At 46.4% G+C, this 15670-nt stretch overlaps 1 protein-coding gene across 4 annotated transcripts in view; it reads right to left on the bottom strand.

Moving 5' to 3' along the window:
* The window catches only part of IL20RB (interleukin 20 receptor subunit beta), a 47071-nt gene that overhangs the window by 13285 nt on the left and 18116 nt on the right, over positions 1-15670 (bottom strand). For all 4 annotated transcript variants that reach the window (XR_009211568.1, XM_058433353.1, XM_032143497.2 and 1 more), the window contains exons 3-6: positions 15407-15597; positions 9631-9755; positions 7127-7277; positions 3651-3793 (exon numbers count right to left, since the gene is read on the bottom strand). Coding sequence is in view for 3 of the 4 variants with exons in the window: in XM_058433353.1 (XP_058289336.1) it covers positions 3651-3793; positions 7127-7277; positions 9631-9755; positions 15407-15597 (610 nt within the window). In the remaining variant the exon portion in view is untranslated. The remainder of the gene's footprint in view (positions 1-3650; positions 3794-7126; positions 7278-9630; positions 9756-15406; positions 15598-15670) is intronic.

Raw genomic sequence — 15670 nt, forward strand, 5'->3', positions numbered from 1 at the left:
TGAAGTGGGAGGATCACTTGAGCCCAGAAGGTCGAGGCTGCAGTGAGCCATGATCATGCCACTGCACTCCAGCCTAAGTGGCAGAGTGAGACCCTGTCTCTAAAAAAAAACAGAAAAAAAATGGCTGAAAATTTTCCAAATTGTAGCTTAAAAATATATACATGTACAGATTCAAGAAGCTCAGTATGCTATAAGCAAGATAAATATAACGCAAACCCCATCTAGGCATGTTATAATTTAACTGGTGAAAGCCAATGGTAATTTAAAACCAGCAAGAGAAAGAGAACACATTTCACATAGGGGAACGATGTTAAAAAAATCATGGCTGTTTTCTTATCAAAAACAATGCAAGCTAGAAGACAATTAAACAACACTTTTAAAGTAGTAAGAGCTGGCTGCAGTGGCTCTTGCACATGTCATCCCAGCACTTTGGGAGGCCGAGAAAGAGGATTGTTTAAGCCCAGGAGTTCCAGACTAGCCTGGGCAACATAGCAAGATGCCATCTCTATTAAAATAAAATGTTATTATTTTTGAAATGTTATAATTAATATTTAAAATGAAAATATAGTAAGAAAAAATTGTCAACCAAGAATCCAGCAAAAATATCCTTCAAGAATGAAAGCAAAATAAAGACATTTTCAGATAAAAGAAATCTAAGAGAATTTGTCACTAGCAGATCTACATTACTAAACCTATAACAAAAAAAGTCAAGAGGTTTTATAAAATGACAGGAAGCCCATACCAGATGGAAATGCAGATCTCAGAAAAGAAGAAAGAGTTCCAGAAATGGTAAATATGTGGGTAAATATAAAAGATAATTTTAAATACCTTAAAAATATATATGACTATATAAAGCAAAAATTATTCCAAGATTCTTACATTTCATGTGAAATGATATAATATTAACTCTAAGTAGACTGTGAAAAGTTAAGAATATGTATATTGTAACTCCTAGGACAACCATGAAAAAGTAATGTGAAGAAGAATAACTAAAAAGTCACTAAAGTGAAATTCAAAAAAAAATTTTAATTAACCCAAAAAGAGGCAGAAAAAGAACAGAGGGCAAAAAAAGAAAAAGAAAAAAGAAAATAAAATCACAGACCTAAATTCAACCATATCAATCATTATATTAAATGTTAATGGAGGCTAGGTGCAGTGGTTCACACCTGTTATCCAACACTTTGGGAGGCCAAGGCGGGTGGATCACCTGAGGTCAGGAATTCAAGACCAGCCTGATCAACATGGTGAAATCCCGTCTCTACTAAAATACAAAAATTAGCCAGGTGTAGTGGCGTGCACCTGTAGTCCCAGCTACTCAGGAGGCTGAGACAGGATTCCTTAAACCCGGGAGGTGGAGGTTGCAGTGAGCCAAGATCATGCCACTGTACACCAGCCTGGGTGACCGAGCAGGACTCCGTCTCAAAAAAAAAAAAAAAGTTAGTGGACTAAAAATACCAATTTAAAGGCAGAGGTTGTCAGAATGGATTTATACCAAAAAATAATTATAACAGAAAAGACTGACTATATGCTGTCTATAAGAGACACACCTTAAATATAAATATACAGATAGATTTAAAGTAAAAATATGTAAAAAAATAAAAAAGATATACCATACAAACAGTAAGCAAAAAAAAAAGATATACTGATATCACACTAAGGAATATTACCAGAGGTAAAGAAGAACATATAATGATAAAAGACTCCACTACTTGGGAAATCATAACAAAATTTGAATACATTTAAATGTCAAAATGTGAATACACTTAAAACAGAGCCTCAAAATACATTAAGGAAAATCTGACATAAAGAGAGAAACAGGCCAGGTGCAGTGGCTCACGCCTATAATCCCAACACTTTGAGAAGCCAAGGTGGGTGCATCATGAGGTCAGGAGTTTGAGACAAGCCTGGCCAACATGGTGAAACTCCTGTCTCTATTAAAAATACAAAAATTAGACGGGTGTGGTGGCAGGCGTCTGTAATCCCAGTTACTCAGGAGGCTGAGGCAGAAGAATTGCTTGAACTCAGAAGGCGGAGGTTGCAGTGAGCCAAGGTTGTGCCACTGCACTCCAGCCTGGGCGACAGCAGTGAAACTCCGTCTCGAAAAAAAAAAGAGAGAGAAACAGACACGCCCACACTCATAGTGGCATTTCGATATCCTACTCTCAACATTAAAACAACTATACAGAAAAAAAAGACAAAGATGATCTGAACAATACCACAAAACATTTTGACCTAATTGATATTTATAAAACACTTCCCCAATAACTGCAGAATACATATCCTTTTATGCTTCAAGGTACTTTGAGACTCTCACGTTCTTGCTAAAGGGTAATAAAGGCCCCCCCTGTTCCCCGGGGTTTGATATATCCCATTGCCTTTATGCATAGCAGTAAGCCATTCAGTGATTCAGAGAAGGATGGAGGGGGAACTGATAAAAAGGACAATGCCAAGCTTTATGAAAAGAAACAAGTCAATAAATATAAAGCCTTAGAACAGTATCTGGCACTTAGCTCTGTACTAGTATCAGCTAACGTCATTATGACTACCTGGAAGTATGGGAAAGAAGGGAGATCTGGCATTAGGATAACAGAGTGGAGGGGTGTCCTGAAGACTGAATTATAGTGAGAATTACTCCTCCTGTGTAGGGAGAGAAAGCAGGGCCACAGAGATGTCACAAGGATGACTCCTTTCAGAAAGAGTGACTCCAGGCTGATAAGGAGCTATGGGCGTGTATAAGTTGCGGGTAGTTCTGGCTTTAGTTGCTTTTCAGAAGCTGACGCTGGCTCCCTCTTCCCAGGAGAGAACTGTGAGAATTCCCTAGGGTGACAGAGATGGGGATTTTTGATTCTGTTTTTGTTGTTTTTGTTTTGTTTTGTTTTATTGCACTGCTTTGTGTGGTTGAGGTCTGGGGATTGGGGGGAAACATCTGGAGAGGCAGCCAGAGAACATGGGGGAGCTGTTGGAGGCCTACTTTTGCGTTTCCCCCACCATTGCATGGGTGCATGGGTCCTATACCCACTGGAGAGACCCAGACCTGTGGTCCAGGGCCCTCAGGAGTAAGATAAGAATTCTGACCTCATGAGGATCTAAAAATACAAGTAGGGTCCCCTAACTCAGGCAGTCACTATGAAGGTCCAGGTTGCTGTCCCTTCACCCCACCCTACCCCACCAAAATCAAAGCACAGTCCATGCCTCCCATGTACATCTTCTTCACTCTGAGAACAATGAGGCTTTTGGCATGTGAATTGAATAAGTTGGGTTGGAACATGTTATTGGGTGTAGCTGCTGTTACAATTGTGGGAAGAGGCCAAGAATGCTCAGCAGGCCAGTCTGGGAGGGTAAGACCATGAGTGACTCCTGTAACGCTGAGCATCCTGGGCTGCAACACATCTTCTCTCTTTGCCATCCCAGGCCCTGGGAGAAAGCAGAAGTGGCTTGCCTCAGGAAGGTCACCACGCCCTGGAGAAGGGAGATTTCTTCCAGTACCTCTAGTTAGAAATGAAGTCTTTTATAAGTATTCCTCTCCCCTCTCTGTGCAGATGCCTATAATCTCATAATAGAAACACGGAAACATGTGCCCATGCCCAGCTAAGGCCCAAACTACATCTGGTCAGTGTTATACTGAAAGGAATAAAGAACTACTCTATTACCAAGGTGTCTGGGAGGACCACCACGGGGCAACAGGAGTACTGGAGCAGCTGGCCCATTTTCCAGACAAACAGTGGCACGACCACAAGGATCAGCATGAAGCCAACAAAGGCAAACAGGGCCAGTACCAGGGGAATGGCCTCTCCTGGAAACAAAAGATAAAAACAGGCTTAGAAAACAGCAGCGAAGATTAAAACTTCAATCCTGAGCCTCCCCCAGTTTCCTGGAGTTGACTTTGCACATTGGCTAAGACGGCAGATACCAGCATTCTGAGATTTGATGTGTGCCCTAGTGACCAAAATTACCACCATTAAAAGCATTTTTCTAGAATCCAGATTAAGGCATGGTTTCCAGAAAGCCCCAGGGAAGATTAAAATCTTTTTCTTGTGACACAAAAGGGAGGAGTATCACGTGTTAAGCCAATTGCTGTGTTAGCACGTACCTTGGCACCACTGCCAGGAGGAAGGCGGAGTGCCAAGCCCTGGGCAGGATGAGGGGGAGGTATTGAAAGAGAACAGCACAGAATGGGGCTGGGCGGTAACTGAAAACAAAGTGTGTTTCACAATTCACTCTTGGCATTGATTCATGTTATGGAGGAAATGGTTCAGAAAACAGTCAGAAAATAACTGCAATATATCAAGCCCCTATTTTGTGTGCTAGGGCTACTACTGCCTTCCAGAACTATGCTGGGGGCTGGACGTGTAGTTGCGTGTTCTTCACAATGAGTGCGAGTATCCCTGCTTTTATAGAAGAAGAATCTATGCTCAGAATGGTTAAGTGGCCTACCCCAGGTTACCCAGGTAGGACTGGCTCCAAAGCTCACAGTCATTCTATCAAATAATTGTAGCAGAAAAGGCCAGATCTGAGCATCTGGAGATGCGGAAGAGGGGACAGGTTATTTTGCCATCTCTCAGTTCTATGTAACCTTGAGCAACTCAATTAGCCTCTCTGGGCCAGGCTACTCCCCTGCAATGTGAAGGGTAGCCCAGTCAATGAGACTGGGGAAGCTGGTGGACTTGTGGCTGGGGGCACTGTACATTGTTTCAATGATTCTGGAAAATATTTTGGTGGTACGCATCAAGAGATACACAGGTGTTCATACCCTTTCATCCACTCCTGCAATTTTTTATTTTTAATTCTTGTGGGTATATAGTAGGTGTATATATTTATGGGGTACATGAGATGTTTTGATACAGGCGTGCAATGTGAAATAAGCACATCATAGAGAATAGGTAGCCATCCCCTCAAACATTTATCATTTGAGTTACAAACAATCCAATTACACTCTTTATGTTAAAATATACAATTAGGTTATTCCTGACTATAGTCATCCTATTGTGCTATCAAATAGTAGGTCTTATTCATTCTTTGTTTTTTTCATGCCCATATCCCCACTTCTCTCCAACTCCTGAAATTTTAATTCCAAAAACTAATTCCAAAGAAGGAAACAACTATATACATGTCAGTTCTTAGCAACATCTGAACTAGAGCAACAGCCTTTCATTTACATATATTGACATATACATATGGTTTTTTTTTTTTTTTTTTTTTGAGACAGTCTCGCTCCGTCACCCAGGCTGGAGTGCAGTGGCGCAATCTCAGCTCACTGCAACCTCTGCCTCCTGGGTTCAAGTGATTTTCATGCCTCAGCCTTTCCAGTAGCTGGGATAACAGACGTGCACCACCACGCCTGGCTAATTTTTGTATTTTTAATAGAGACAGGGTTTCACCACAATGGTCAGACTGGTCTCAAATTTCTGACCTCAGGTGATCCACCTGTCTCGGCCTCCCAAAGTGCTGGGATTACAGGCATGAGCCACCACACCCGGCCCTTTAAAAATGAGGTAGAACCATCATTCTGAGCAAACTATCGCAAGGACAGAAAACCAAACACTGCATGTTCTCACTCATAGGTGGGAATTGAACAATGAGAACACATGGACACAGCAGCGGGGAACATCACACACCGGGGCCGGTCGTGGGGTGGGGGACTGGGGGAGGGATAGCATTAGGAGATATACCTAATGTAAATGACGAGTTAATGGGTGCAGCACACCAACATGGCACATGTATACATATGTAACAAACCTGCACGTTGTGCACATGTACCCTAGAACTTAAAGTATAATAAAAAAGAATGAGGTAAATCCATATGTATTGACATGAAAAGACGTTCACAATATACTACTGAGTGAAGACAAGCCACGTACAGAGTAATAGGTACAATATCACCCCATCTATGTGTGTGAGCACTGGTACCACACAGACAACGCCTGGAAGATTAAACGCCAAACTCACTGACGGAAACCTCCTGAGTGATGTGCGGGAGAATGGGGCACACTCACCTCTTTATTTATTTATTAAAATGAGGTCTCGCTATGTTGCCCAGGCTGGTGTTGAATTCCTGGGCTCAAGCAATCCTTCTGCCTCGGCCTCCCAAAGTGCTGGGATTACAGGTGTGAGCCACCATGCCTGGCCCTCCTCTTACTTTATATGCTTTGGTGTTGTTTGGATTGTTAAGCAAGCTTGACTTGTATGATTTTATAAAGTAGCATAAAATAGTAATCAGGAAATCTGTATGAAAAATGTTATGGATATGATATTTGTGAAAAAGCAGGCGCAAAATGTATATGTTATCGGACTACAGCATGTGCCTACACATGGCAATGACTGAAGGGTGATGCCCTAAATGAGCCGGGCATGGTGGCTCACACCTGTAATCTCAGTTCTTTGGGAGGCCAAGGCCCAGGCAACAGAGCAAGACCTTGTCTCTACATGTGAAACAGAATACATTTTTTTAGAAAGAAAAATAAATAAATAAATAAATATACTACATAATTAAGACAATAATTAGTCTTTTAAAAAAGATAATAGTTCTTTTTTTAAAGACTAAAAGGCTACACACAAAAATGTAACTAATGATGTCTGAGTGACGGATCATGGGATGTAGGCTCTTGTTTGGTTTTGCTTCTTTTCAAAGGGTTTTTAAACGTTGTAGGTTTTCTGACCTTAAAATATTCAAGGGAAAAGAGTAACTCAAACAAGAGGATTCTCTGGGCTTTCCATAAGGTCCCTTCCAGATGAAGAAGGCTGTGGTGTTATACAGTGGAGCGCCTCCTTCCAAGGTCTGACCCTCTGAAGCCTGTGGCTGCCTCTCCTGCAGCCCGCTCTGATTCACAGGCGGTAACTATCTGATAAACCAGTCCTGCAACACCTGGTCCCCAGGCCTAGGAAGCTTTGAGGGGGAAAGTGTTTCAGACAGCTGCTCGCAACCCCACCCAGCCCCGGGGTGGACTCCCACCTCTAGGGGAATCAGAGTGACAAACATAACTTCACCATAGGAACCCACCCAGTCCCTGAGGGAGGTCAGTGAAATCAAGGAAAAACTCAGAACCAAAGGAACCCAGCAGGCCTCTGAGATACGCCAGGAGAGGCTATCACCTGTGCAGGGCTCCAGGGACAGAGAAGGCATCCTTACCTTGCACCTCCACACATTCTATCTGGCTGAAGGCGCTGTACCTCCCAATGGCCTTCACGAATGTCTGGGCCTTCACACAGTATGCAGCCTCTGGCTCCATGGTTTCTAGGTGCACTGGGATACCCCCACTCCTCACCATTTTGACATGTTCCTTTGACAGACCAGAAAACACAGTTATTGGCCAAGTGCGGTGGCTCACGCCTGTAATCCCAGCACTTTGGGAGGCTGAGGCTGGCAGATCACCTGAGGTCAGGAGTTCAAGACCAGCCTGGCCAACATGGTGAAACACCCCATCTCTACTACAAATACAAAATTAGCCGGGCGTGGTCGTGGGCGCCTGTAATCCCAGCTACTCAGGAGGCTGAGGCAGGAGAATCACTTGAACCCAGGAGGCAGAAGTTGCAATGATCCGAGATCGTGCCACTGCACTCCAGCTTGGGCAACAGATCAGGACTCTGTCTCCAAAAATGAAAAAGAAAACAGTTATTCCCAGAAGGCAGCAGGACTGCAAAGGGCAAAAAGTGCCAGGGAAGGAAAGTTGCAGATACTTCCTTTCCAGATGCACACAGAATGTTCCCTCTGACGCGTACATTCATTCAGGCACTCATTCATTCAATCATATTTATTAAGTACCTACTATGTGCTAGGCACTGCTCTAAGCACAGGGACCTAGCATTGAACAAAATGGACAAAGTCCTTGCTCTCATGGAGCATACATGGGGTGAAACAGACAATAAAAAAATACACATCAGGTGGTGATAAGGACTGTGAAGGAAAAAGCAGAGCAAAGAGATGGTAACGAGGAGGCACCACTTTAAACAGAGTGGTTAGAGAAGGCTTCTCTGATAGGGTAACATTTGTGCAGAGACCCTGACTTGAGCAGGGGCTTGGCATGGCCACTGCTGCCAGGGAATCAGTGCAGTGGAGCCATGGGCAGCACCTCCTCACTCATCCACCCATCTGTCCATCCGTCTGTTCACCCTTCCACCTCCATGCCCCTCCCTGAGGCTGTGCTCTGCATCTGAGCCTGTGGAGGCTTGCCTGGACCAAGCCTAGATGACTCAGGGTACATGCTCCCCTCTTAGCCCTGGCCCTGCCAGTTACCAAGGGTGGGTAGTGGGCTCCATCCCAATGAATCTGAGGGAACTGCATGCTTCCTCCTGCACAGGCTCTGCCCTGTCCCCAGCACTACTCCATCTGCCTGGCTGGCAATGCCATATCCTACCGTGGGCTCTTGCCTAGCGGGGGTAAATACTGAAACCCAATGTTGTACCTGCCCACACCACCTTTCATGGGAAGCTACCCAACCTACAGCCCTCTTTGAATGGGTGGTGAGGCACGTGCTCTGACTCCAGATACTGCTATAAGATCAAGGGTACCCTTGGCCTGAGAAGGGTCCAATCAGGGGCGAGCTGGCTACCAGCAACCCCTGAAGCTTGGCCTGATAAGACGAGCAAGACCAATTGGATTCTTCTTCTGAGGATTTGCTCTCGGGAAACTGAATACCAAGAGCTAGAAGCAGGGACAAAGGAGAGAGGACACAGTGAGGAGAAGTCAGGCCCGAGAGGCCTGGAGGGGCTGAGGGCACATCATAGGCATGAGTAGGAAGCATTGTTGAGGGATCACAGCCTGGAATAAGCTAGAAAAATGTGAAAGAGCAGGGACCCACCAGAGGGGAGCAAAGGCCCTGGGTAGGTGAGGCTGTAGCCTGGCCCTGTGCCAGCTCTGTTCATAGATCTGTGAGAGCTCCTTATTGCACCGTATTAGTCCTTGTGATAAAGCATATCTTTGCTTGTGCTGCCTGGAGTGGGCCTCTAAGCTTTGTCACCACATGCTTGGAAAGAGGCTCCACAGGTCTGAGTGTCCCCTAGTTCCTGCTCGTGCTCCACTCCTCATACTGCTGCTGCTTGTCTGGCTATTCCCTCTGTGAAGGCTGGCCTCCCACCCATCCCAGGCTGCAGCACCCTTCCCATGGGGAGGGCAGCACCCACCTGGGCACTCTGCATGGCTCACCTGCTCATACTTAGATGGGTTACTCATAAGCCAGCTCCTGGATCCCTGCCTCTACCTCTTCACCCTGCCAAGACACACACCCTCAGGAGGTTTGTACCAGCCTTGTGTGCTTTTGAAATCATCCTGTTGATCTAGAAATCCTGACTGCTGCCCCTAAGCGGCTGAGGAGATGAGCTGATGAGGGAGAAAAAAGGCATTGAAAAGATATTGTGGGTCCAACTATGTTAGAGTTTAGGGTAAGGGGGCAGCCCCACACTTCAGCAGCTCTGGCCTGGAAATGCTCCCAGCCAAGGCATGACTGAATGGACCAAGGCAGTTCTTTGGAGAAGAGGCTGATGGGGTGGTCAGCATACTCACCTTTTGCACACTTCACCCAGGACTGCTCATCCCCAGGCCACCCAGTGAGCAGGGGCCGCCTTCCCTTGCTCACCCTCAGAAATCTGTGCCTGCTTTCCCGAAGCCTGACCCAAAGGCCAAGGCTGGAGTCTCACCTCAGCACCAGGCTCCCTCCTCCAGTAGGCCACAAGGAACTCAAACTGGGGCCCCAGGTCCTCCAGCTCAATAACCAGGTGGAAGCCATCTTTGGTGATCTCCATCCCAGGTGGGGTAAGGATGGCTGTTGGCAAGACAACAGGAGAGTCAAAGCCAGCCCCAGACAGGGCTGATTTCCCCGGAACACGGTGACCGGGTCATCTATGGAAATATGTCAGTCTCTGTAGGGGAGGAAGGGAGTCTGCTGTAGCTTCAAGCTCGTGGAAACATGTACACGAATACTCTCCTGTATGCAGCAGGCGCTCAGTAAATGCTTTTTGAGTGATGAATGAATGAAAAAACAAATGACAAATACTATAATTCTCTTCTTTTTTAATCCTTTAATAAAGTCCACTGTTCCCTCTCCAGGAGGCACATATACACAAGAAAAGTGATTAAAAACTCCAGTAAACATTGTCTCTTGCCCTTTCAAAATTTTATGATCCATGCCCCTCCTGTCACCGCTTTTTCAGCAGAAATTGCTCCTCACTTTGGCTCATCTAAGTGAGCAGATGCTATCTTTTAATGCTTGCCAAATGCCTATGTGAGATCAGGTCTATACTGAACAGCCAGGCCCGGTCTTTGCCCCTTAGGAATGAGCATAGCTGGCGGGGCCATGTGCATTCCCACAGCTCACACAGATCTGTGGCATGTACTGGCTACTGATAACTTTCACATATCAGCAGATGAGCAGCCTGTGAATAGGGTTGGCCATTCTATTCTCAGCCCAATTCTCAGCTGGCAAGTCACTGGCTTTTTTTTCTTTTTCGGACAGGGTCTCTGTCACCCAAGCTGGAATGTGCAGTGGCACTGTCATGGCTCACTGCAGCCTGGAACTCTCAGGCTCGGGTAATCCTCCCACCTTAGCCTCCCAAGTAGCTGGAACTACAGGCACACATCACCACACTCAGCTAATTTTTTTTGTAGTTTTTGTAGAGATGGGGTTTCACCACATTGCCCAGGCTGGTCTCAAATTCCTGGACTCAAGCAGTTCGCCCACCTCAAGCTCCCAAAGTGCTGAGATTACAGGAGTGAGCCAATGCGCCCAGCCCACAGGCTTTTTACAGATTCCAATAATCAACTCTAGAAATTATAGCATAAGCACAAACACCATCTTTCATATTGCAAGGTCCCCAGCAGAGCGGCCCACAGCCCTTGTGGATAGCTTCCCATCAGCAGACCAAGAACAGAAGGGCCCACACAGATACTCTCTACACCCTGGTTACTGGTGATGGAGTTATACTTGCCTCTCAGACCCAGATACTGCAGGACCAGAAGGGCCACCCTGATCATTGGTCTTCGATTGGAAAGTGGGGTGGGGCATGTTCTGGGCTAAATCTGCCTTTCCTGGGGTCAGTGGACACTCAGAAGAAAGGCAGTTCCTAGAGGGAGTTTTCAGAGAACAAAGTCTTTCCCCCTCGCCTCCCTCATCAGAGAAGTGTATATGCCTGGTTGTTGAAGAGCTACCTGGACGGGGTCAGGAGGACTTGAGAAGCCAGGGCCAACTGTGCAAAACACAGTCAATCCTGAGGTTCATATGACCACATAGCACCACTAGCACTACCTCTGAAACACCTTCAGAAGGGAAACAGATTTTTTGAGTCCTTGACTTTTCTGTCAGATATGATTAGAATTGGGTCTTCTGATCTCCATCTTTATTGAGACCAGAATTAGAGAAAATAATCAGAAGTTTCAGTTCAGAGGAGAGTTGTTTGACAGCGTTGGGGCAGGAACCTCTGTCCTATGCCTTCTGCATGCTTATCTCATTTAATCTGCCCAGGAAGCTTTAGAAGGTAAACATTGTTCCTGGGTTTTTTTTGTTTTTTTTTTTTGTTCGTTTGTTTTGTTTTGTTTTGTTTTGTTTCTGAGATGGAGTCTCGCTCTGTCGCCCAGGCTGGAGTGCAGTGGCGCGATCTTGGCTCACTGCAAGCTCCGCCTCCCAGGTTCACGCCATTCTCCTGCCTCAGCCTCCAGAGTAGCTGGGACTACAGGCGACGGGGTTTCACTGTGTTAACCAGGATGGTCTTGATCTCCTGACCTCGTGATCCACTGGCTTCGGCCTCCCAAAGTGCTGGGATTACAGGCGTGAGCCACCATGCCCAGCCTAACATTGTTCCTGTTTTACAGAGAGATTAAGTGACATGCCCAGAGTCACAGAGTTAATCTACAGAATTTGAGCCCATTTCTTTCTACATTTCTACTTCCCTTGTGTGGGGTGTTTAGCCTCTTTACTAGTGGATCTCAACCCTGGCTGTACATGAAAATAATCTGGGGAGAATTTTAAATTTCCAGTGAATAAGATGCATGCAGATCATTTAAACCAGACTCTCTGGGGAACAGCCCCAGGCATAAGTGATTCTAAAGCTCCCCTGTGACTCAAATGTGCAAAGTTAAAAACCTCTGCTCTCAATAAAGTTTCCCTTTAAGAGTGGGGACCCTCAGCCAGGCGTAGCGGCTCACATCTGTAATCCCAGCACTTTGGGAGGCTGAGGTGGGCGGATCACCTGAGGTCAGGAGTTCAAGACCAGCCTGGCCAAAATAGTGAAACCCTGTCTCTACTAAAAATACAAAATTAGCCAAGCATGGTGGCACATTCCTGTAATCCCAGCTACTTGGGAGGCTGAGGCAGGAGAAACGCTAGAACCCAGGAGGTGGAGGTTGCAGTGAGCTAAGATCGTGCCATTACACTCCAGCCTGGGCAGCAACAAGAGCGAAACTCCGTCTCAAAAAAAAAAAAAAAAAGAGAGAGAGAATAGAGATCCTTTTCAGGAGAGCCTTAAATCAAGATTTTTCACATTCCTGGGGAGAAGTCTGAGTGGCCTTTTTCAAATGGAAGAGGACAAACTTAATGCCCTTAAGAGATCATGACGCCATCCCAGCCCATTTGCTTGGATCTCATAGAACCGTATCTTCCATCTTCTGATGCAAGTACAGACTCCTGTTCCTCAGCTGCCCCTGCAGCAAGCTCTTTTCCTGTTTATACAGGCCTTCTTAAGTACAAGGTTTTACAGCACATCCCCACCCACATAGTTTTGTAGGCACTCCCTTATCTTTATGTGACCCATACCTGCTTTCCAACAACAGCTGCCAGCCCCCAGCAATGGTCTTGGCTGGATCCCCATGCTCTTAGGAGCCAGAGGGAGGTGGTGCTGGGTGCTGCCTGGGCACTGCAGGAAGTGGCAGTTTTGCAGTGCCCTCCAGGGCCCCTTAATCTCCCCCAGATCCTGCCACTTCAACCAACTCCTCCTGGACCAAATTCAGCCAGATGATCACCCTCTCCATTCCATGAAGTCACTCCATTCCATTGCATTCCAGTCCTGGTGCCTGGGAAGGAGGCCTAGGCAAAGGAGCCCACAATCTGCACCAAAATTCCTTTTGGTATCCCATTCCAATGCTCCTATTCCTGTCCCATCCCTTCCCTCCTCTGCTCTTCAGCTTGGGCTCCCCTACTTCTAAACCTTCCTAATTTCCACCTAATATCATACACTCCTCAGTAAACTTTGACTCATCCAAATGCTGCAAATTCTGCCCCAAACCTTCCTCCACCATCACTCACAACAGAAGCTCTTCTGCCACATCATGAAAACAGAGGCCAAAGAAGACCTTTATCTTGCCTTTCCTGCAGCTCTAAACTGGTTTACATTCCCACCCATTCCTTGCTCCTTCCTACCTGCATGCAATCCGCCACCCCAGCAGCCAGGTGGTCATCCTCTCCACTCCATGAAGTTACTTTCTCAAGGGCCCATCCAGGGGCTTCGTCCAGCGTCTCTGGAGCTGTTCTATTCTCCCTTCCATGATCCTCTACCCTGGTGCCCTTCCCTCCATCCACATTTTAAAGTCTGAGGTTTTCCAGGACCTTGTCCTCTCTTTGTCTTCAATATCTTGTCCCTAGACAGTCTCATCTACTTCCAAGCCTTTAGCTGTTAACTTTCTGATGGCTCCGTTTGATGGCTCATTCCTATAATCCCAGCACTTTGTGAGGCTGAGGCAATAGGATCACTTAAGCTCAGGAGTCCGAGACCAGCCTGGGCAACACGGTGAAACCCCATCTCTACCAAAAATACAAAAAAATTAGTCAGGCATGGTGGCATGTGCCTGTAGTCCCAGCTTCTTGGGAGCCTGAGGCAGGAGGATCGCTTGAGCCCAGGAGGGCAAGGCTGCAGTGAGCTGTGTTGGCGCCACTGCACTCCAGCCTGGGCAAAAGAGCAAGACTCCACCTCAAAAACAAAACAAACAAACAAACAAACAAAACCACTTTGTGTTATGTATCTGCCTTTGAGCTTTCTAAGCCTCAGGGACTGATTTCCAGCTGCCAGTCAGACATCCATGACATGACATCTTGTAGAAATCTCAGTCTCAAAGCCCAGGGTGTCTCCTATTCTTCAAGACCAGTTGTTTCCCCCTGGGTTATCTGCCTTAGCTGGTGTTGTCACCAACTCCAGTTGGCAGCTGAATACCATCATTATCTCTCCCTTTTCTGTCCCCACAAACTTGATCCCTAAGCTCTGTCCTTTCTAAATCAGCCATGTTTCTTGGATTCATTGTCTCCTTCCCATCCCCTTCCAAACTCTTGGGATCAGTAGGAGTATTACAACACCCTCCTTACTCTTCCCCTGTCCTGCAGGCTCACGCTACTCTGGTTCATTTTCTACACAGCAGCCAGAGTGGTTGTTTTGTAAGATAGACCTGGTCGGCCGGGCGCCATGGCTCATGCCTGTAATCCCAGCACTTTGGGAGGCCGAAGTGGGCAGATGACTTGAGGTCAGGAGTTCTAGACCAGCCTGGCCAACATAGTGAAACCCTGTCTCTACTAAAAATACAAAAATTAGCTAGGCATGGTGGTGCATGCCTGTAGTCCTAGCTACTCAGGAGGCTGAGGCAGGAGAATCACTTGAACCCGGGAGACGGAGGTTGCAGTGAGCTGAGATCACGCCACTGCACTCCAGCCTGGGTGACAGACTGAGACTCCGTATCAAAAAAAAAAAAAAGAGATAGACCTGGTCTAGATCCTCTCCTCTTTCATGGCTACCCTCTACTGACTTGGTCAAGCTTCGTGTCAAAGCCCTTCACCACATGATCAGCTGCTTCCCTACCCCTTGCCCATCAGCCCTTGCCTCTCCTGTTCCCCAAACACGCATGTCCTTTTATACAATGACTAGTGCTTGTACTCAGCCATATTTGGCCACCTATCTGGATTCCTCTATTACTTCTTTCTCAATCCTTTTCCAGGTACCACTCCAAAAGAAAAGTTATTTATTTCCCACAGAAGTCATTACAGAAGGGCAATTTTCTGGTGGCTCTGTTAAATGTAGAAATCCTCTTGCACAACAAAGCTGCTTACATGGGAGGTAAATATGCAGTTAATGAGGCATCAAGTGGGAGGCAGTGTAAGATTTATGGAGGCACAGTCAGAGTAGGGAGCAGCAGTCCTGGTGCCACCTCTTCACTTCCAGAGCAGCTTTCCTTCCAGGTTCCCAATGTCAGCATCCCCAGCACCTGCACACCCTGACACAGACAGTCAGGAATGACTTGCATAGTCAAAGGGCATGAGAGAGAGCAGCATGTAGAAAGCAGTTGGCAATTTTTCAAATATACCAGTAAGGGTTGTTTGTGTTCACAATACTCTGGCTTTGCAGGACTATTTTGATGCTAAAAAGAGTCTAGAAAGTTTAGGCGAACATGGTTCCTAAAGGAGGGGCTGGTAGGGGTGGGAGTGTAAGGAGAGAAGTGCCTTACTTGAGTTTCTATTAAAGGGGTGCTTCAGGATGCTCCAGGCTGAGGTCTGTGAGCCCAGTGTGGCCCTGACACGAAGGTTGTATGGCACAGTGGCCGTGATGTCATCAGTGACATCACACTCAGGACCTTCAGTGAGTGAGCACCAGCTGCTGGGGATCCAGATGTGGCTCGTGTACAGGCTCTCATACTCCCTGTCAAAGAAAGGAGGGCACAGAGTTACACCAGCCCCTCTGATACAGGCTCAGTTATGGTTGCAAGTAACTG

This window comes from Hylobates moloch, unplaced genomic scaffold (genome assembly GCF_009828535.3).
Source record: "Hylobates moloch isolate HMO894 unplaced genomic scaffold, HMol_V3 SCAFFOLD_22, whole genome shotgun sequence".
Taxonomy (NCBI): domain Eukaryota; kingdom Metazoa; phylum Chordata; class Mammalia; order Primates; family Hylobatidae; genus Hylobates; species Hylobates moloch.